Raw genomic sequence first — 24536 nt, 5'->3', positions numbered from 1 at the left:
ACAGAATTTATTAATATAAGCCACTGTCTAGCTCAGTATACATAGATAACATATGGGCATATCAATCACAGACTCTGTTAATAAAAGCCACTGTCCATCTCAGTATATAAAGATAACAAACAGGCATATCAATCACAGACTCTATTAATATAAGACACTCTCTAGCTCAGTAAACATAGATAACATACGGGCGTATCAATCACACACTCTAGTAATATATGCCATTGTCCATCTTAGTGTACACAGATAACATATGGGCATATCAATCACAGAATCTATTAATATAAGCCACTGTCCAGCTCAGTAAACACACATAACATACGGGCATATCAATCACAGAATCTATTAATATAAGCCACTGTCCAGCTCAGTAAACACACATAACATATGGGCATATCAATCACAGAATCTATTAATATATGCCATTGTCCATCTTAGTGTACACAGATAACATATGGGCATATCAATCACAGAATCTATTAATATAAGCCACTGTCCAGCTCAGTATACACACATAACATACGGGCATATCAATCACAGAATCTATTAATATAAGCCACTGTCCAGCTCAGTAAACACACATAACATATGGGCAGATCAATCACAGAATCTATTAATATACGCCACTGTCCATCTCAGTATACACAGATAACATACAGTTATATCAATCACAGACTCTACTAATATAAGGCACTCTCCAACTCAGTATACATAGATAACATACAGGTATATCAATCACAGAATCTATTAATATACGCCACTGTCCATCTCAGTATACACAGCATACGGGCATATCAATCACAGAATCTATTAATACACGCCACTGTCCAACTCAGTATACACAGATAAAATAAGGGCAGATCAATCACAGAATCCATTAATATAAGCCACTGAACATTGACCATCCAAAATATCGACCGCCATAAGTTTGAACTCGGAAGATCAAAAGCTGAAAATATCGAAGCCGCAGAAAATCGACTTCTTTCCCAGGGAAAGAAGTCGGTGGGCCGTTTTCTCAGCTTCACTATTTCCTCCATTGTGATGCAGTCTCTGAGTTGATATATTTAAGTAGGGGTCACTGCCTCCACTTCAGAGGGTGTGGGGGGGGTTAAGCATCCCCCACATTGGAAATGGTTTGTAGTGTCCGTGTGTTGTGTGTATGTTTCTTGGAACAGCGATTTTTTTCCCTGAGAAAAAATCACTGTTCTGAGCTTTTGATCATATCACATTTCGAACTTCCAAGTTCGACCTTATGGCAGTCAATGTTTTGGAAGTTCGATGTTGTGATAGAGACCCGTCCATCTCAGTATACACAGATAACATACGAGGATATCAATGACAGAATCTATTAATATAAGCCACTCTCCTGCTCAGTATACACAGATAACATATTTGCATATCAATCACAGAATGTATTAATGTAAGCCACTGTCCATCTCAGTATACAAAGATAACATACATGCATATCAATCACAGACTCTATTAATATAAGCCACTGTCCAGCTCAGTGTATACATATAACATGCGAGCATATCAATCACAGAATTTATTAATATAAGCCACTGTCTATCTCAGTATACATAGATAACATATGGGCATATCAATCACAGACTCTGTTAATATAAGCCACTGTCCATCTCAGTATATAAAGATAACAAACAGGCATATCAATCACAGACTATATTAATATAAGACACTCTCTAGCTCAGTAAACATAGATAACATACGGGCGTATCAATCACAGACTCTAGTAATATATGCCATTGTCCATCTTAGTGTACACAGATAACATATGGGCATATCAATCAAAGAATCTATTAATATAAGCCACTGTCCAGCTCAGTATACACAGATAACATATGGGCATATCAATCACAGAATCTATTAATATAAGTCACTGTCCAGCTCAGTAAACACACATAACATACGAGCATATCAATCACAGAATCTATTAATATAAGCCACTGTCCAGCTCAGTAAACACACATAACATATGGGCATATCAATCACAGAATCTACTAATATATGCCATTGTCCATCTTAGTGTACACAGATAACATATGGGCATATCAATCAAAGAATCTATTAATATAAGCCACTGTCCAGCTCAGTATACACATATAACACACGGGCATATCAATCACAGAATCTATTAATATAAGCCACTGTCCATCTCAGTATTCATATTATCCAATAACATTCAGCAGGAGTGCAGACAATACCAGATTGTTTGAATTAGGCCATTATTTATGTATGGTGCGCAATGCTGGTACCACTGCACAAAAAGGCAAGACGTATTGCTGTTGTGGAGTGCCTTTGTGGCCCTAAAATGACATCCTAAAGCAAAGATGATGGAATGGGCCACTGTTACAGATGATTGGCACTAATCTGTGACCCCGAAGGCTCAGTGTTAGAGATGAATGGTCTGTGAGGACCAGTCTATAGGGGAGTTAGTTTGTAGTTGCTCCTCTTTGGGACATGGAATCTGTTGCTGACATCTAGTGGTGGCCTGGGGGAATGCTACTGATACTGAAGGAGAAGAAGAAAAATGGAGGCTGCCTCGTGCATTCTTGTAGAATTACATAGGACATCTGTCAGTGTCACTGCATGCCCATGTCCCAGATAAAAGTATGGAAAGAGTCTAAATAAGAATTGGAAATTTACTATTTTCAGGCTGGCATTTAAACCTGACTCTGAACAGGAACTTACAAATGGTAGTAGAATGGAATGAAAAATGGAAGGCAAACGGAATGTGAGTAGAGACAAGACAGCAGTCATGGCAGTAAATGAGGAAGTTAGAAGAGATTGATAACTGAGACAGATGGGAAAATAGAGGATAAGGTTAACAGTTTCAGGTATGTGTGTGTGTGTGTGTGGGGGGGGGGGGGTGTAGAAGGGAAATATAAATTAAAAAGTCAAAGCTAGAATCAGAAGTGTTGGTTGCTGTGTTTTTGGAGAACAGAATTATAAATGAGAAGTCAAAAGCTAGAATCAGAATTGTAGATTGCAGCCAAGTGGCACAAGATGTTAGGAGTAGCACATAGCAGATGAATGCCAGCTAAACTGAAAAGTAAGGTGTACAAAACAGTGATGTGACCAATATTTCTGTATGGCACAATGCTTGGCCAGTGAAGGCACAGCCACTGAAGGAGATTGAAGTACTAGAGATGAAGTGTCTTAGATGGGTAGTGGGACGCACACAGCCAGACAGTAAGAAATTAAGAAGAGCTGAAGCCTAAACAGTCCCACTTGCAGACAGGGTCAAGGAGAATAGAATACAGTGGTTCAGTTACATCTGCAGGACCACAGAAGGCATTTTGGTAAAGGAGACCTAGAAGAGACAGGAAGAAGGCAGGACGAGATGAGAACATCCTGCTAAGAAATAGGTGGCTTGCATGAGAGGAGATTTCCATCAGTCAGCAGGTTATTGCCAACTTAATGGTCAAAGGAGATCATTAATAAGCTCGATCACATCACCCAATACTGCCTGGAGAATAACAGGGTCCCCCATTAAGTCGACTTTTTCCCTACACCTCTGGTGAAAATTTCTGATCACTCATCCAGTCATCCCAACTGGTTTTAAAGTTTGTTAAGTAAGTATTGCACTTGATAGGTAAGGGCAGCCTATATCAGAAAGGGGGGATACTTTAGGTAATCTATTTGTCATATCATCTTGTGTTGTTAATATGATAATGTGGATTTAGCTCTTTAGAAAAGACATTTGCTTTACCACCTTTTCTGTTTAGGTGGAGGAACTCAGAAGAGTGCTGGGTCATTAACAGCACAGGAAGCTAAGTCGATATCACCCCTCAAACGTCTGAATGACTCTAAGCAGAATGATAGAGCTTTTATTCCGTCAGAGCGTAGGTAAGGGTACTGAAACTTAAGATATTTTTGGTAGGGAAACACTGAGGTCTCTCAAGCTGGTTTAGGTATTTCATGAGGTACAAGCCAAAGGGTGCATTAGATTCAATGATGGACATAATAATGGATGAATAAAGTGGAACTATAACTTCTTTAGACATTAAGAAGGTACTGCAAAGGAAAAGCTGTGCAAGGTTAAAGAATTTTCTCAAAACACATAGATGTGATGATCAAAGGAGAGTCTGTTATCAATGTTCATACCCAAGTGCCTTATGTCTGTGAAATTTAAATGGAATGTTATTTATACGGTAAGCAGCAGTGATGCTAGATTTTTGGTGTTGAGGCTAAACCTGTGATTAATACACCAAGCATTTGTTTGGTCTAACCCATGCTGGAGAATCTAAGTATCAGAATGGTTTAATAACCACCTTCTGTTTGCAATATCCATAAACCTGGTTAACTATAGTCAATTAACATTGGCTTTTATGTCTCAGAAGTATATACCTTAGAGAAGGGGACCCATGGCAGAACCTTATGGGACACCACTAGTGACATTTTTCTGTCTAGAGCAAATATCTGTGATCTTTTAGTTTTTTTTTTTTTTTTGAGCACCTTTTGGTCCTGTGTGTTATCCTAAAAGCTTCCTACCCAGTTCCCAACATCCAAGCCAGTCTGCCAGGTTCTTTATGCCTCCTAGACTAACCCAGAACCTAAGGTGTCCTGGGCATCTTGGTACCACAATCAGCCCGGGGGGGGTACTTTTAGGTCTACCTTGTTGTTCCCCACCATTGCAGCCTTTTGCAGCTGCTTTTGAGGGGCAGATGTGCAATGGGGGCAGGCAGTACATTGCTTCAGCTTCACAGCAGCTCAGCCATGCCCACCACCCTTTCCCTTCTTTGGAAAATAATGCCACAACATGACTTCTTCAGCCTCCTCCAGGGATCACTGCAAGGAGCACTCACATAATTGCCCATTCCTCCCTTGCTGGTCTATTAGTCACCTGAACAACTAACTGAACCTGGGTCAGTTGGGCCATAGTCAGGGCTTTGTCCCTTTATGCCACTGGAGGAGCTAAATACTCCTGGTCTTTAGGATATGTGTTCTGTTAGACAGCTAATTGCCACTCCAGTAAACTATGAATGGGTTAATGTCAAGTTGGGAGAGTTTGTCAGTAATCCCGGCATGGGGATAGTATCAAAGGCCCAAGCAAGGTTCATATAAGCTGGTCTGACTGTCTGCCACTTATCCATGGCCTCAGTAACTGTTTCAAAGAACTGAACTAGAATAAGCAGGCATGATGTGCCTTTTAGATAACCAAACTGTAGATGATCACCTGTATCACTGTTTATTAGTTCAGCTATAATATGTTTCAAAGGCTTGCAAATAATGAGTGAGACTAAAAGGCTTGTAATTCACAAGGTCACTAAAAGAATTTCCTTTATACAAGGGCACCACGATTGCCATTCTGCACTCTTCATGGTCATAGGTAGTAGGAAGACTCAGGGTGAATGGATGTTAGAGGACATCTGCTAAGTGGATTTTATACATATTAGGTGATCTTCAGGAATGTTGTCAGAACCAATGCAGGTAGTGTCTTTAATTTTAGAAAGTTACAAAAGGTCTTGGTTCAAACTGATCTCAAGAGGCTGTTATTATGAATGGGGAGGGGGGCTGCTGGATGAAGTGACGTGAAGTTGAAAGAGAATTTGTCTGCAAGAATATTAGCAATGTTCTTGGGGTCAGAGAAGGAAGGACCACTAGAAACAAGTTCAGTGTAGAATTGTAGGTTACTTGTATGCTTCCTAATATAGCTGAAGAAGTTCTTATGGTTGTCTTTTGAATTAGCTGCAGTCCTAAGTTGGCCTTACATTTCCTAGTAGTGCTTCTGAAAGACTTATTTATATGAGTTTTATAAAGATGAAGTGGACATCTTTTAGTGATGGCCAGAAACTTTTTCTTGTTATTATAGCGCTTGTTGATGGGGTAGTTGCACCATATAGGTTTAGTTCTAAACTTTCTATTTTGCTTATATTGGAGTGGTACTGATGCCTCATATATCTACCCAAGAGGGATTAAAATTCAAGGGGGTAGGCAGCAGCCTCAGTTACAAGGTTTGTTGGGCAGAGTTATACTGTTTGTGATTAATATAAGATTAGTAAATAGTAAACATTTGGTTTTGGAATAACCCCTGAATGTAGAGAGGTTATTAGGGGCAACAAAACAGATTTTCATAGAGAAGATTGCGATGAAATAATCAGATTTCATTGGAGGGGGTGAGCAGAGGGGTGGCACATTTAGGTGGTACACTCAGGAGAAATATTTGCAAGGACAATATCAAAACATTTAACACCTGTGTCTCATAAGCTTTAAACTCAATTAGTACCTTCAGTGTTTGATCTTCAGTTATATCAGTGTGCTTTTTGTGAAGTATCACAGCCAGACATTACTCAGTCATGACTTAACATGTTAAGCTACTGCCAAGCCAGTTTGATTTTTCAGATGATTAAGGACCTAGTTTATAAATTTATATACAAAATAAAGTTTAGCTGACCTTTCACAGTCTAATAGAGTTTCTAACTCTGTGGCTTGGAGGTAAGCCGCTTAGAGTCCCTGTCTTCTAGCTCAAGGGTCTGTGGGTTTGAACCTGACCTCTGTATAATGCCTGGGAAACATCTGCATACTCTTTCCTAGACCTGAGTTTATAAAGCAGAGTCAGCCCACAGGCAATAATCACCCTGCCATACCTACTCTCAAAGAGCAGCTCCTGCTCCAGGAGGGTATAACAAATTATGCTCAGGATGGTGTTACTGGCATCTATCTAATTATCAACATTTACTTTAAAGAAATGAAGGAAAACACTCTCATTTGTTTGTAATGGAAGATTATTCCGGACATGGAGTAAAAGCAATACCCCTTCAACATATCTTATTTGTTGATGACAATACAAATCTTTAGTTCAAGTGTTTGTGTAGCCATTTAGTTTGTGAAGCTGCAGGAGATCAAAGAGGGTCGGGTCTTTAACAGCATGGAACGGTAGACATAAACGACTGCACGACAGATTCTAGGGATAAAGCTTAAAGCTTGTCCTGGTTGATGAAGTTCTTTAGTCTGGAGATCTTTTCAGTTAGGAAAGTCCTTGGTCTTTCTAGCTGTGTGATTTATTTGCATAACTACATACTAAAAGGGGCACTACATTTGAAAATTGATCTGATCAGAACAGAGTGTACAGTAATAACTTCTTTTGACCTGGATGAGACAGTTATTATTTGGCACAGATAGATGGATTTCCTTCTTATTGTTACTATGTGGTGGTTAAAGGATAGGGAACAGTCTATGAAGGTCTTAAAACAACTCCCTGTCTTTCCATATCTATTTGGATTTTCACTTGCTGCCATAGTTCCTGCTCAAAGATATAGCTCTCAAGTGTTTAAAATTGTCCCTCTGTTTGAGCTGTGTGTATGTTCTGTGGCATTCTTCTCTTTGGATTCCTCTTTTAAAGAAGACTTTGGCTTAAAGTAATTTACCAAGTCATGACATGAAATAATTGAATCAAACACACCCAGTCATTATTTTTCACGTTAATGCTACCAGAGTACATTTTACAACACTGTGGCAAATGCTATAGCACTGCATTGTATACAGTTTCTTTAGCAGGAATTCCAGAACCTCGTTATTCATGTTAGCGATACCCAACTGTGTCATGTGACATTCTCCTCTGAAAATAAGCTTCATTATCTCTCTCTGGGTAAACAAACATTTCTTTCAATAAACTACCATTCTTTAAATCCTAGAAATATATTCCAGTTATTTTTTAACTACTTTGGCATCAAGCAGGCTAACTTGATGAAACCAGAGATAGGATGTGGAAACCATGGGTAAAAAATAAGCTTTGCATACACTTACAAAAATATAAAGAGCTTAGAAACCTGACAAAAAAAACAAACAAACAAAAAAAAAACATATCAATAAAGACAAAAAGACGTCTATTATAACCCATCTACTTCACAAAGATCAAATCCCAAAATATTTCGGCACTTAATAAAGCAAATACTGCATTCTGGCAACCCCTCATCTCCTAATCCCTGCCCAAAAAGTATACCACAAGAAACCACAGCCATATTCAACTCATACTTCATTGAATCCATTAGGAAGATGTTATGTTCAGATTCCTCTTCTACTAGCACTTTAAATCCCCCAGACCCCTCTCCTACTGTAAATTCTACTAACATATTTTTCTCTTAAACTTATACATTAAATCTCTACTCTGCAAACTAAAACCCTACTCTACATCCACAGATAACATACCTCCCTGCTTCCTTCAGGTAGCAGCAGACTCTCTTGCTATTCTTGTATGTATTCTGATTAACCGTTCCCTCTCTGAATCAAAAGTTCCCTCTATATAGAATGAATTCTATACTCTACCCATATATAAAGGAGGTAACTCTACTGAAATCTCAAATTTCAGACCTATAGCTACCCTCTCACCTCTCTAAAAAAATATTAGAAAAATGCATACACAAGCAAGTCATGAAAATCTGCTCATCCCCACACAACACAGCTTTTGTTCAAAACAACGCACTACTACTACCTCCCTATTATCCCTCATCAACACCATTTCTCTGGCCAGAGATAACAATAAACCTATCTCTTGCTTATTCCTAGATCTCTCTAAAGCATTTGATACAGTCTCATACACCCTTCTTCTGAACAAACTAACTTTAACTTCTCCACCACTACAGTTGCCTGGTTTTCTAGCTATCTTACTGACCGACTACAATCAGTAAAATGGCTCTCTGCTCCCCCCTTCCTGTTAAAATGGATGTTCCCCAAGGATCTATTCTTGGTCTATTACTTTTCAATATCTTTAGAAATCTACTCTATACCTCCTGCCCTCAGTCATCCCTTGTACAATATGCTGATGACTCTACAGTTATCACGATTGCAGACACTCTGTCTGATCTTACTTCTGTTACTCAGACATCCTTTAACTCAGTTGAAACCTGGCTCTCTAACAACCAGCTTATTCTGAATCCTAAAAACACTAAACTCTTATCTTTTCTTCAAAAAACCGAAATCACCTTAAATCCACCTTTTCTATGCATTCTCTTAATAACACACCTATTGTAGTTGAAACCAACACAAGACTTCTAGGTGTCATAATAGATGACCCCCTGAAATTTGAATTGCATGTAAATAATTGCGTTAAGAAAACCCTTTAAAAACGTGGCCTCTTATACAGAAATAAAAATTTCTTTACTAACAAAGCAAAAGTATCCCTCTCTCATGCTTATCTGCTACCAAGCCTATTGTAGAGCTCTCAAATCCTCACAAACCTCAGATTGTCTCTCCTAAGTTAGAAACTACCTATAACAAAGTGGCCAGACTTGCTGCAAACCTAAACTATAGATCTCATCACCGTCTCTCTCTAAAAAACTTAAACTGGCTAGATATACCCTACCAGCTTCTCCTGTCTCAGCTTCAGATTATCTACTCTGTATTGTATCAACCATCATACTGTCCCAACCTATCTCCTCTAATCACTTTTTACACTCCTTCTAGCACTCTCCAAAGCTCAGACCAAGACCTAGTACAAATCTATAAACCTAAGAACAAAATTGATTGCAACCTCTACCCTCCATAATCTGTCTTCCTTTCCTAGGACAGTCTACTACCTGCCCTTTCTGGTTCAATTTCTGTTTATCTGTCATCTCTCTTAGCCACCTTATCTAAGTAATTACTTGTCACTCAATCTTAAATTTATACTTATTTACATATTACTTGTATTATCCTTACTAAGTGTAACTTCCTTAGCTAAGCTATTCAAACTGTGCATTTGTTTTTATACACATAACTTATGATAAAAGCAATTTAAACTCTGTACTTTTATGTTTGTATTGTCACAATTGAAACATTATTATTATTTTTTATTACTTTTATTGTAAACTTGAGGAGCTTTTCTCCCTGGGCCTCTGCTGAAAAAGAAAGGGCTATCAGCTCAATCAGACAAACCCGGTCAACAAATGTAAAATAAACAAATAAATAAAGCAATTTGAAGTTGTTAACATTTTGTGCTATGCACTGTACATTTTAAAACTGCCAGTTCTTATAGCAATTAATAACATCTCATCAACCATTACCAGTAAAGAACCATTTAATTCAATGTGACTTGTTGATCTCTTTGCTTGCGGCAGACTATTCATTTCTTGATGACTGGATAATATCCAGTATGCGCAAGTGCTATTGTCAGGTGTGACTGGGGGCGGGGGGGGGGGTGGAGGCAGTGTTATGTGCACTGGTATGGTTAACCTGCCCAGAATTGCACAGTATTCAAGTGGGAATCAAACCCAGGACTAGAAGATTGCAGCAGCTCATAATCTTAACTCTTTCTGCTATACTGTCAGGCAGTTATCCTCACTAGCTTCCATTTTCCAAAATGATTCCAGAACTATTACTATATAACTAGATGTTGTTAGTTGTGAAAACATAAATTTGTATTACAGAAGGCATCTGAAATTCATTGGTATCAGTGATAAGACGCTCTGATCATACCTCGTATGACAGAATTAACTACATTGTGAGGAGACTGCTTTGTCAGGTCAGCACAGCCTAGTTAGGAGACTTAAATCAGACACATCGGAATAAGGAATGTCTTACCTCCACTTCTTGCATTGACACGATTTCCACACCACACTTAGCTCCTCTTTCCTTTAACTCATTCTCAAATGAATCCATAAGAATTATTGTTTTAAGTCCTGGAGTTAGTTTGTTCTCACAGTTCTTAAGTAGTGTTATAGCCTTGTCAGCCTTGTCACAAATAACAGTGAAAATCTCAGCTGCAAAGGTAAAAAAAACAAAACGATTAGACTCCTTTGTTTTTCTAAGTATTATGAAGTAGTAAGTGACCATCACCTGTGTGATATTTGTTACACTCTTGCAGACTACTTCATTCTTTTGATATGGTGTACATCTTATAGAACTAGTGTTTTACTACAGTGATGAATACCTACTCCTAAATACATGAAATATAATTAAGTAGTAAATGACAGAGAAGACACATGACTGGTAACAAATAAACAACCATTCTCCATCTATACAATGGACAAACTGCGAGGAAAGTATTAGCACTACATATGTTTTAATTAGAAATATATGCAGACTCCAGCAACTGAAGAACACACATTCTAAATGTAGTTTCAGTACAATCTTGTGTAAGAGACAGAGAAGCTTTTTGTAGAAAAGCATTAAGATGCAATCAAAATGAAGGCTACATTTGATGTCATAACATGTAGATATTGTAAAGACAGACCAGTTTTATAAACTACAAATACCAATGAATTAAACAACCCCAATAAAGGTACAGACAGAATTTTTAAATCAAGTTATAGCTTGAAAATGATTTTAGAAAAGTTGCTAAGGAAATCTTGATGAGGATAAGGGATAACCTGAAATGTAAAAATTGGCAGGTTCACTAACCTGTTTGTTTATAGAAAACGTATGTACTTGAAATCCTTGCTGGAAGACAATGAACGGAAAGATGTACCGAGAAAGGGGTACCTTTCCCTGTGGATTCTGCAGGTATTGCAGATACATCCAGACTGAGTTATGCATTTCATTCCAACAAATGAACAAGACTTTTTTTTTCTCAAAGACGCTATGATTTTAATGCTAAACAAGTGTTGTATATTGTCACGTGACAGCTGTGATGCATTTTACATAGGTAAACTATCCCATAAGCTCTCATAGAGTGTATGAGCACACTAATGCTGTTAGACAGAAAGCTGACACAAACACTGTAAATTGGCATTCAGTAATATGTATCAACTTAAAAAGTTAAAATTGTTTAAGACAGACAGTATTTAATGTAGAGCTAAATCAGTTGCTGCCCTGAGCAGTTCCCCATTTGGCACTCCCTCCTCAGCTAGAGATGGAGAGAAAAAAAAATGCTCCTTGCTGCAATTTCTCACACCTACATACTGCAGATAGTCTTTCATTTTAGTAGTCATAATCTCAACTGCAGCTACTTACATGATTACTGTTACTGTTTGCATTTACAAGAAACAATCAGAGTTATCACTGATTTGCCCAACAGCAGCGATCACACCATTGACTTGCAGGGTGCGATCTGCTCCTGTTTTATAGTTCTGATCACACCCCCTAACAGGTTTCACCCAGAGTAGTCTTCTATTTTGCTCCCTCTATCTACAACTTTGACTCAATAAGAAATAAGAGGAAGAAACACAGATAACATGTTGGAAAATAAGGTGGCAGAATGAGGCATCAATAACAATTTAAGTGCTAAAAGTGTTTTTAAGCTAAGGGCAGCAGTTGTTTAGTATACAACTCCAATGTCAGGAGTATGGGTGCAGTGTATAAAGTTGTAAAATAGTGTAAATAAAACATTTTTCTTTAAGATTTGCTAGGACTTGAACATTCACTGCTGAGGTTCTGTTCTTGCTCCAGTACTTTTATGAGTGTTTGCTGCCAACAGGTCTGAAGAATAGAGAGCAGGATTAGTCAGTTCAGTAATAAACAGGACAGATGCAATATTGGAAGATGATGGAAAGAGTGAAGGACTTGGAAAAATATAACGTGCAGAAACACAGCGCTTCAGGTTCATTGCAAAAAAAATGCAAAGTACTTCACCATCCAGTAATCCTTGGGTGAATTGTCAGCTGGTGAAGGAATCAATGACACAAAGAAGGAAAGAGATACACAGGTATTAGTCATACCTAAATTCGAGCACCAGGAGCAAAAATACAGTAGTTTCAATGAAGAAAATTATGGGATATATCTGGGGGGGGGGGTACACTACAGAAACAAAGAGGAAATGCTTTCAATCTATAGACTCCCAGTCAGTCCATACCTAGGATACTGTGTGCATTTCTGGAGGTTGTAGAACAAAAGGGACATTTATCAGTTTATTTGAATATTTTGAACAGGGTAGAGCACAAACGCATATGATCCCATTTCAAGTTTGGCTAGGAAAATAGATGAACAGACCTTAGAAGTTGTTGTTGTGTCTTTCGGCTTTTCCCGGTTAGGGGTCGCCACAGCGGAACTCCGGTCCGCTAATGATTGGCAGTAGATTTTTATGTGCCGAGTTGCCAGCTCTGACACACAACCTTCAACGAAGGTACACCCATTCACGCATGTCGCCACACAGAAGACGCTCTAGCTGAGAATCGAACAGGACAACGTCGTACTGTGAGGCGATAACGCTACCGCAGCACCACCACCGCAGTATGAACAGACCTTAGAAGTAATTTATAAATTTCTAAACAACATATTTACAGGAATTAAGTATCACAAAGTATATCAAAACTACCATTAAAGAAAATACTAGTAGATATAAAAATGTACATAAAGTTATAAGTTGTTGAGCTGAAAGGGAAACAAACAAAAAGGTGAAACAGGGCAAGAAGTGTTTCTTTCATACTGTTCTTTCTTAGCAAAATAGTTTACCCCCTTTACTGCCAACAGTAAAAAGTTATGTGGTAATCTGTTAAAAAGCCATAAATAATTTGATCTGCATAGAAGCATTTACATTAGACTTCTTTGTGGAGATATTATTTTAATGTAGGAAAAGAATCTGAAATAAGAGGCTAACTCTTAAGGGGGGTAGCAATTCCCATGGTCTTGCTTTGAGAAGAAAAAAAGATATGTTCAGTACGGTGTAGCTTTGCTTTGGAAGTTTGCAATGTTGGACTAAGTGTATTTGATCCCTAAGGCTGTCAGACTGTCTTCTAGTTGCTAGTTTGTCTGATAAGGGGGGTGGTAGGTGGGGTAAGGATTCTAACTTTAAAAGGTTAACTGGAAACCATTTTCCTTTTTTATTGACGGGAATGACGTTCATATTGTAGACAGAAGGGTTATGAAATGACAGTGTTAGAAATAATTTGTAGATCTTTAGCTTTTATTGGAATGGCTAATGGGGGTAAACAATATTCATGTTGTGAAACTCCAATGTGTTTTTCTTGTGAGTAGGGAAAATTTTAAAGTCTTCTAGTCCAGAAGGTAAATAGCTAATTTTGTTGCTATTTTGTTTTTCAAAGTACAAGTGAATGTTCAGGGACTGGTCAAAATGGATGCTTTAGCATTTGAAAGAGGAAGTTATTTCAGTTGGCTCATTGCAATTCTTGAATCCAAAGTTACAAACTGACCATACTTGGGCAGCATGTAAATAAAAACGCACTAATAAAACTAAAAAAAAAAACATGCCATACTGCAAGTCACCATAAAACATATTCAACAGCAAGTTTAGTGCTTTTGTTTATACAAAACAGATAAATTCAAAAGTTTTGAGCTCTAAAATACATATGTAAAGAACATAAAATACACCAACCATAAACCACACTTCATGAATAATCAATGTACATTGGAATAATGACAATACTATAAATGATATTGTGGTTCAGTAATTTATATAAATTTCAATAAAATTTAATGTAATGCTTCAGCAGTTTTATAAAACCTAAGTCAAAAAATGAATATAAATCACAATATATTTATATATATATATATATATATATATATATATATATATATATATATACTAAAAAATAAAAATGTAATAACTATAATCTATTTTAAAAAATATGTGTGTAAGCATATCTATAAAATCATAAACATAAGTTTACCCTGAAATAATATTTACCTGAACCTTTATAATTTTGTAGCCGTTAATTTTAGTACAATAGAAATGAACAAATTATCATTGAGCCCTGGGAACTGGATTATATTTATTACATTTTTATTCTTTACTATGTGTATCATGATTAATATTTATTCTTCTGGCTTAGGTTTTATAAAACTAGTGAATCATTACATTAGATTTTATTGAAATTTAGATGTATCTTATATGCATCTCTAAATTTGTTCAAAATTGTGTGTAGGATGAAATATTTTATTACTATCATAATGTACATGTTATGTTTACTAAATGTGGAACTTTTCTCCCCAGGCCTCTGCTGAAAAAGGACTTGTGTCCAGTCGGTCTTTCCCAGTAATTAAATGTAAGATAAAATAAATAAATAAATAAATAAATAAATAAATATGTATTACTGAACGTCAATATGATTTACGGTAGCCTCATTATTTCAATGTATTCATGAAGTGGGGTTCATGATTGGCGGTTTTTTACGTTCTTTATGCAGGTATGTATGAGATTCAAAACTTTTAAATTGATCTGAACTTTTGTTGTACTGTTCTGATGAAGTCTGTGATCATTTTTTATATAGGCAAAAAGTGCTAAGCTTTCTGTTGAATAAATTCATAGTGATGTGCAGCACAGCATGTTTTTCTTTTTCAGTTTTATTAATGTTTTTTATTTACACCTTACCTAGGTACTGTCAAGTTTGTTACTTTGGTTTTATTAATAGCTTTTTCAGACAGACTAAACTTGGGAATATGCAGTCACAGGAATTATTCATTTAGTTGTTGGATTCAATGGTTATACCTCATGAGTTGATTTTGTTATTGCAACCAAAAGCCAAACATGTTCTGGTTTCTGGACAGACTTCTACTGTACATCTAAAGCTTTTGATAATAGCTCCTGGGAAATTCCATTTTAATCTGTTCTAAGGGAGCTATTTTGAGTTGGCTGCAAACTTTGGAATGGTATAAAAAACATGTTTGCATGAAGTTCCAGGTTCTGTGTCCATTTTTGGATATAGGGGTTAAGGAAAGGAGATAGTGGGAAAGTGAGGAGATGGGGAGATGGAAGATGGCTCCATATAGATGGAAAGAATGGGTCAGTAGTGAATAATGAAGAGCATGCAGTAAGGAGCAGCCGTCTAAGGGCATCAGTTCATGAGTTAGTCATTAGTGTGTCTCTTTCAGCTAATGTGATCTAGATGATCAGTTAGGGTTCATTTTTAAGGGGCCTTGAAATGTTAATGGCTTCTCCTGGGACACTATGGTTAAAAATCTCTTAAATCACTTGCTTACTTGTGTTAGAACAAGTCAGCCCCTCAGACCACTGTGCACAGTCCTGGGGAGTTTCTTACTTCTCTAGTATTTTGTTACTATGGATTTGGATATAAGTACTGAGGCTGTGTGTTGGGGTACAGGTATGACTTGCCCATGCAAAAAAGTACTAATTTGGAAGCTTATATATATATATATATATATATATATATATATATATATATATATATATATTGTTTATACAATGGGTTGCTTTTGGGGTATTAAGTTTGTAAGTTTGAAGAACTGAGCCAATGAGTGATTTGGTTGCCATGTTTTGTAGCAGAAGCTATATAAATCTACAGATATTGTTAACCAAGATCTGAAGTTTATGGGTACTTGGGATGAAGACCATGTTAATAATGAGAAGTATTAAAACTCTACTGCTAAGGGCCACTTCAGTTTCTTGTGTAGGAAGATGCAAAGTACGTATTCTGAAGAAGTCTCTCGACGAAAGCGGTTATTAAAGATTAATACGCTATCGGTGTCTGTGTAGCTGTGTTTTCCTTAACCAGATTACTGTTGGCCCCAACATTGCTACCTGGTTATCATGATTTTTGGGAATTATTGTGACTGAGCTCATCAATGACATTTTAAAACCACTAGTTTCTCCGTTTTTTATTTTTTCCTCAACACTCGTGGTGGTGAGTTTGGAACTAGACAGATTCCTATGCTTGTTCATTTTTTAAACTACAAACAGGACTATGCAAAGCTGTGCTGGTGTAGCTTAGTACATGAGGATAAATTTATAAAAGAGCCTTAGGCTAAGCCATGGAGGATTTAACACTAATATCACTGGAATTCATAAACAGAGAAAGCTGGAGTTTTGAATTAAAAGGGATATTAAAATGTGAAGCTCTTCAGAAGATATGGTTGTACAATTGCTGAATTCAGTTACTAGGATGCTTTGATGAGAAAGCAGAACATGCAAATTTGCTGAAAAAAATCCAGTGCCTCTAAAGGAATGAATGAAGGGATGTTGGATGAATACCAGGGTATAGAAGATGGAATAGAGGAGGGTTAGGTTGCTGAAAATGAGAAAGTAAATAGCATAAAATGAGCAGCATAGAATCAGGAAGTAATAAAGCTGGAAGCAAAGCAGAGGCATAACAGAGAATGAAGCTGTAAAGGTGGGGAAAAGAGGGTAAATATTTTTTGTAGGACATCAATAAAAAGGAGTCTAGTAAGAAGGAAGAAAAATGAGTAAAAACACTTCATTTTGCAAAATAAATGTTGACGCAGCTGTGTTCTAGGTAATAGGCACTGTATTTCATTGGAAAGGGTTTAGTAGTAATTCGGAAAATGCATCACAGTTTTAGTTTGGTAACAGCAGTACATTTCATCACATTTAAATGTAGTAAATTAGGTAATGTAAGGACATACTCATAGCTTGTACATCTATTTTCTGGAACATATATGCATTGCAAGGTAGATTAGAGAGGTAGGCTAGCATAAACTATAGCACCATATTGCAATAAAATGAGAAGAATTCTGTTCCGTGTTTTTGTGAAAGTACTAGATAAGTTATTAGAATTGTACAGTACTCAGTAAATGAGTACTACATTAAAACCAGTTACAGTTTTATGTGAGGAAAGTTCTACATGAGCGAAGACCTACAGTACGACTATAGATTTAACAGCAGGGATTGCAGTTAATTAGTACAAGGCAGACTATTAACTAACTGGTGCACCTTAAGTAAACTGAGGGAACAACTTAGGAGTTAACAGGAATCAGCTTTTTCACTGACGGTACTGAGATTAAGTGTAGCAGCAGATAATTGAATGAGACAAAGGAAGGACTTGACAGGACTAATAGTGAGTAGAAACATAGCATTGGTGATTAGTGAACACAATTACACTTGAAAAGCAACATCCTTGTTGTGAAGTTTATCAGGTGGGAGGGAAATTTATTGCGATAGAGCTGGAAAAAGATCACATGTGGACTGGAAAATCAGGAACACACAGGGGCAGGGAAATGGCAGCAATGAGGAGATTGTTGAGGTGTATTCTGAGGAGACAGACTCCAAAAAGCAAAGTGATAATACTGGGATCTGTTCGGGCCACACTCTTAGTACCTGGTACAGTTCTAGAGATCATGCAATGAAATTGAGATTAGGCTGTTGCAAGGATTCCTGATGAAACCCATCAGAACAAAGGCATTCAGCATGAAGGGGGGGGGGTATATTATCAAAAGCTAGAGGAGCTGAAGTCCTTCTCACTGGGAAGCAGAAGAAACAAGGGGACGTAATAAGGGTACAAAGGTCATGCCATGGACATATGAAGGAGTCACCCTAAGAAGGAAAGGCAAGGTGACGGAGGTGCACAGGCTACAGCTGAAGGGGACATAGGCTACAAACTGTAGGAACTAACAATTTTCTTGATCTGTGAAAGCAGTTCTTCCCAGTGAAGGCTGTAAATCCATGGAGTGGACTACTCAGAATGGATGAAGGAGAGAGACGAACACTATATTTTGTTGCATAATGCTTTGTCTTAATTCATAGTGTCATCATTTTAGGTGAGGGTTTTTCATTATTAGAACCACTGGTGTTTACTGTTACTTTCTTACAGTTGTTTGCTAAAATATCTCTAAGGTATCTCCATAGTCAATTCACTTGGAATATGGAATTTATTTTATAACATTTCCTTTTTTGTTGAGTTTAGGTGACCGCGACAATTAATTTTTGAGGCTGGGAGTGTGGTGGAAGAGTATAGCCCCTGTAAAAATAATGGGGACCTCTGCATGATGCAAGAATACAGGGCAAAAGTAACATGTCCTTTTCAGAACACCTCAAGGCCATATCCCTGTATTGTGTCTCCTGCTGGCTATTGAGGGGAGATCTATGCCTGGCGTATAGGGCATTGTCAGCCTCCACTCTGATGGACTTCCTGTATATCCACAAAACAAACAGCACCAGAATTACCCATTCTAAAGACTTTAACATTGGCTATGATGTAAATAGGACCTGCTGAAGAGACAGGTATGTATCCCAGAGATTATCCAATCTCTGGAACAGCCTCCCCATCCATGTGAAGCAGAGTTCCTCTCTAACCCACCTGGACAATTGGATAGGTAACAGGAAATTCATCCCTGGTTTGGTAGCTATATATCTAATGGTCACAGGCAACTTGTAAATGGTTCATCTCTCAGGCCCTAGCTTGTAAATGTTTCATCTCCCAAGCCCCTGCTTACACTTATCAAGGGTATGAGACCTTGTCAGAGATTTGGGATGCATGTCTAGGCTTAAAAGGCCACTGTGATCATTAACCTAGTAACACATATGAACCTATGTTTTCATGAGACATTGTGTGACCATGTTTAGATATTTTGGTCATGATGTTTTGAATCCTGATTACGTAAGATTTGCAGTTTCATAATGTGTTCAGAGAAAGGAATCCACAAAGGAGTTGAAGAAGGTATGAGGTAGGTGTGATTGGGTGGGTGCAGAGGAATGGAGGGAAGGCAGAGTAGGTGTATTTAAAGGGCAGACTAGACAGGCTAATTGTTTCTTTCTGTCATCAAGCAAATATAATGTAATATAGAATTATTGTAATGAAGTTAGACCAAGGAAAAGAAGGAAAAGCAAATAATCAAAAAAAATAACAGTGAAACTCATACTCAGGCATGAACATGGGCATAGGGGGTTTGATTCAGGAGGATGAATAAGTAGAAAAAGCAGAAGTTAAAATTTGTCAGTAAAAAAAGATTATCCACACAGCCATTTTGTTTAGAAAGGATAAGCACACAAGAGTGAATACCTTGTATGGGTGTCCAGATACATCGGAGTACAACAATACAACACAAAATAGTACCATGTGAAACTAGGAATGGAGGGGGACACTGCCAATGAGCAAAGCAATCCCAATTCAGTTTTACTTCAAGATCAGTGCTGTAGCAATGCATTTCAGTTAGTACTTTCAAGAAATGCAAGCTAGATTGTTACTGAACTCAAATACCAAAAAGTCTGTGCAAACTGTAATCAAGAAGTCAGTACAGCTCTGATGTGAAGCTAAATTATATGTGTTGTGTGGTGCGTAGCAGCCTCATAGGTATTCATCAGATGACCTTCAAGACATTACTAATATTGAATATTGAAGCCAGCAGGGCAGGGGTCCAGGAACTCAAGAATGTCATAGTGTATTTGCTTCTAAACATTAAGGAAGGGTAAAGAAGAGGGCTGCTGGCATTATCAAACCTACTTCCATGTTAAGTAATCTGACCGGAAACAGTGTAATGCACAGATGCAACAAACCATAGGAGACGGTGTTTGACTTAGTCAAAGCACCACTGAACAATCTGCTTTTTTATCAGCCTCTGCCAACAGTAGTACGCTAAACAGCACCATGCCAGCAAGTTACAAAACTTGTTCTTGCTAGTTGTAAAACTGCAAAGCATAAAAGAAAAGATGTCATTTCCTAGATATACAGAGACAGCAACATGAAGCAGAACAAATTAACCATAAGTACTGTGCATATAAAGTAAGCAAGCTGTCATTTAAAATCCACAGATAAGTTGCAGTTAAACCAGACCATCAGATATAACACAATAATAACTCTTGGGACTTCTGCAGACGAGCATATGTCCAGCCTGACTTTCCAGGCTTAATGCAGTTAAACAAATTCTGTTCCAATTAGGAGCTCAGAAAATAAATAAAAGTATAAGGCCTTGTACTGCAGGCCACACTGATAAGAAGAAAACTTGAGTATTACATTCAGGATCCTCAAATAGACAAGATGCCTCAGACTTACATTTTTCCAAAATCCATTTTTTCCCCCAAAAAGATAGAAGGACAATTTCGAAACAGAAATGGTGTTTTAAAGTACTGCCTTCAGTTTAAAAGGCATGGTTGTGCGTCAATATGTTATCACAGAGTACATTTAAAAGTTGTTTTGGTAGCTGGAGCAGGAGTCTAATTATTATGCAAAAACTGCATTAATGTAAATTATACAATTACTGCTCTTTACTATTCAAAAATACGCATGCTTATTGGACAGTTCAACCAGTGTGCATGTTGTAAATCGAGCATATACAACAGAAAAATGTTCGGCCACTAATGTATCATAAAAGTGATCAGACTTTCTATTGGTATATGCTGAGGGACAGAAAAAAATACAAGAAATGATGAAAGGTATGATGCTGCTAGAATTGCTGGAATGAATCTGTCAGAAAAATGCAGGTGGTTAAAAGTCTACTCAACCAGCACACTTACCCCTAAAGAGGAAAGTCCCCCAAACACAGTAATGTACAATCAATACATTAAAACCCTGTCAGAAACCATTTAGAAACACAATTTACCTGACAGAAATAAATGGCAGGTAAGCTGTCTCAGAGTGAACACAAGCACTACATTTCTATAAAAGCTCAAAAAGTACACTAAAATCCTATTAGAACCCTTTAGCAGTAGAATTAATGTGAGAGAAAAAAAAGACAACAGGTAAGTTGCCACAGCATTAACACAAGCACTACATACCCTGTAAATATGCAAAACAGTACACTAAAATCCTTTCAGAAACTCCTTATAAATAAGATTGTATGGCAAGGAAGTTGTCATTGAATGAACACAAGTACACTTCATGTTGAGTCTTTATCCCTGCTCAAATTTAACACTGACCCACATTTAAAGTTTTACAAAAAAATTAAAGTGTTTGCAAAATCAATGCATTTCTGCATCAGATAAGACCCACACAATACACAGCTAAAAACAGTGGTCCCAGAGAGGACCCAGATAGTAGTTAAGAAATTCTGGGTTTCTTAAAGAGAGCATAACATATACACACGTTAAAAGTAAAAAGTACATTTTTACACACACACACACACACACACACATATATATATATATATTTTTTTTTTTAAACACATTAAAAATAAATATTTATTTGTGGAGAAGGGTTCCCCCCAAAGGTAATTTAACTGTCAGAAAGGAGCTCTAAGGTGCTTCTCCACAAGGTGGCAAGACAGTATTGAAACTTTTCCACTCAGCTGATTTTCCCTCCTTAGAGCCGACCAATTAGCAGTGTCAGAGTGAAAGTGTAGGAGGGAGCCAGAGCTTTTGAAAGCTGATTAGTTATTGTGTAGTAGACAAGACACAACCCATATATAGCCTAAATGCTACTGCAGCAGAGGAAATGCTGAACATGTCCAATTCACAATGTAGGTGCTTGTGCTCATGTTCTCATCTGCTAATCCTAACTGTTGCACAGTAGAATAAAAAGTGCATTATCTAGGAGCAAACTGAAAAGACTTTTACAATGCCTAGCACATCTGCTGAGGAGGTAAAGAAAAATATGAATTTCTATAGTGTTCAACTGTGATACATCAGAAAATCTGTTTTTAGGAGCAAATTGTTTGCTTTATGTCAAAAGCTTTTATTTTTAGGATAACGTGACAGTTTGGCTAAAAATAATGGCGAGCAGTTAAACGAATCATTGAAGGTGTCTGTTATAGTCTTCCATAATGGGATGATAAATGCAGCATCCGACATATCTGCTGTGGTCTGCCATACACAATCCATTTGGTATTTGAAAAGTATACAGTAATGTACATTTTTACCAGTACATAAGTGCAGATAAAAGTAAGAAATGTTTTACAGTTTTTACAGAAAACACCTCCAACTCCCAATCTAGCTACTTATTTGAAACTTAATTCATGCTGAACTGCTTGGCTTGCTAAGTGAAAATAAGGTAAAAGTGTGAAAAAACAATGGGCCAGTTGTGATAGCATATGGCACTTTCATAGCAAATCAACTCATTCACATGTCCCTGAGTGAATCATTTTTTTCATGTTGAAATGAGCACTGATTTTAGCCCAGACTCACAAAAGAACATCTGTGCCCAAGCCGTGTGCCCCCCAGTGAAAATATGAAAAGCAAGCCTGCAGACAGTTTCTTAGCTATGGTTACAAGTTCAAAAGCATATGAAAATATTCACTATTCTGACACAGTAACTCTCTATATATTTTTTTACATTTAATTGAATTCAGCAAAATGCACAGAAATCAGCAATGTGTGCAAGCACACTGGATTTCAAAATTTGGAGACGTGAGCACAATGCCAGAATCCCAGGTGTGAGACTATTTGGTTGTAACATTGGTTTATTAACTGCGTTGTTGGTCTGTTTGATTTTAATTCACTCCACACGTGTTATGTTCACTAGTGAGTGCTGGTGTTTTTCTCACGCATTACGTTTACTGGGTTCCATTTAGAAGAAAGGTGCAATTTCTCAGTGCAAATGCAGCACAGAAGAACACAGTACATAGCCAGAAAATCCTAAGCATCAACTGGTTACACTGGCAAATAGCACAGAGGACTAAGGTTCTCAGCTGTTAATGAACTACTCCATATAATACTAGGTTTGAGTCCCTCAGCCTTCATTTGCTTCTTATTTAACCATGAGCAAGTCACTTCACCAGGCCGTGCTTCGGAGCAATGGGGAATTTGGGCTAGGTTCCTTAATGGTTTCCCCCAGAGTACATGCCTACTGACTACTTGTGAACGTACCTACTCTCACATTGCTTCCTTACTTTGAGGTTATTTGATAGGATTATTATGGGTTACTTTCCCTGTAGTAAGATGTAATGATGTATTATTTGTTTTTCAGAGCATTTCTTTATATTTGATCAAGCCGCTTTGTTTTAGATGATGCGATGTTATCATATCCTCCCTTTTGTTTTTTTACTTCATCCTCATGACCTCTGCATCACAATGCTGTGTAACAAATTTAAAAAAAGTACACTTTTCTTGCACTGTGACCATCAGTAGCTCCCTTAGTGACCATTATATTTTAAAGCTGGCAGCATTTGCTATGAACCTCTGGGTAAATATTGTCCTGGCTGTAGGGCTCTAACTATTGTTACTCACCAAACCACTCAATTGTAATTCCACTAACTTTTTACTATGGCATATATTAACCAACTTGTTAAAGTCACAGAAAAAAAATCCAGTACTTAACTTGTCTTTTCTTATGTGATCTAATATGAATAATTTCTGTATATTCATAGCCACACATTTCTGGATTGTTGCCTTGTAAGATGCTAATACATTTACTGGTTTTGGATTGGTTGCAATGATTTCTGTCCCCATTTATTTTTCACTGGGCTACAATTGCAATTGAAAGCCATCACCTGATACTTCATTTGGCTGACTGCTTATTATTTCTGTAATTGTAGAGCTCTGCCTTTTGTAATCCCCCTGACATCTGCATTATCTGATACTGCTGTCTTTGCTAGATATGATTGCTGTATTAAGTACCTTGCTCTGTCTGCATTTCTCTCAGTGCTGGAAGGTAAAGTAAACTGGGTTCCAGCTTTACAATTTTTTTTACTGCTTACAGTTTATGGTTTCTAAGCCTCAAGGTTTATGTCACATCTTTTATTAGCACAGGAGTTTAATCCTGTGGTTATATAAGTGATTATCACTTCATCCTGATATGGTGCCACTGTGGAGTTTGCATCTTTTCTTGGACTTGGATTTTCAAATTTTTGGGTTTCTGATTATAAAACAGTATATCTGGGGATCTGTAAACACTTAGTTGGATTCAAGGTTTGTCAGATTTCATTTCATATTAGTGGCTTAGTGAATCACTTTATGGATATTGTTGCTGGTTATTACCATCTTCAAACTGGTCTAAACTGGAACAGTGATGTGCAGTATCACAGAGACCTTGTATAGCACCTGCAGTCCATCAACACATGCTCTATTAAAAAAAAAAAAGGAA

The 24536-nt window shown here is 37.3% G+C and overlaps 1 protein-coding gene across 5 annotated transcripts in view; it reads right to left on the bottom strand.

Moving 5' to 3' along the window:
- ACSL5 (acyl-CoA synthetase long chain family member 5) overlaps nt 1–24536 on the bottom strand; it is a 630479-nt gene that overhangs the window by 288927 nt on the left and 317016 nt on the right. For all 5 annotated transcript variants that reach the window (XM_044055842.1, XM_044055844.1, XM_044055845.1 and 2 more), the window contains exon 7: nt 10519–10697. In XM_044055842.1, the coding sequence (XP_043911777.1) occupies nt 10519–10697 (179 nt within the window). The remainder of the gene's footprint in view (nt 1–10518; nt 10698–24536) is intronic.

Source organism: Protopterus annectens, chromosome 14.part0 (genome assembly GCF_019279795.1).
Source record: "Protopterus annectens isolate FY-2018-M chromosome 14.part0, PAN1.0, whole genome shotgun sequence".
Taxonomy (NCBI): Eukaryota; Metazoa; Chordata; order Ceratodontiformes; family Protopteridae; genus Protopterus; species Protopterus annectens.
This window is presented reverse-complemented; position numbering and strand designations above follow the sequence as displayed.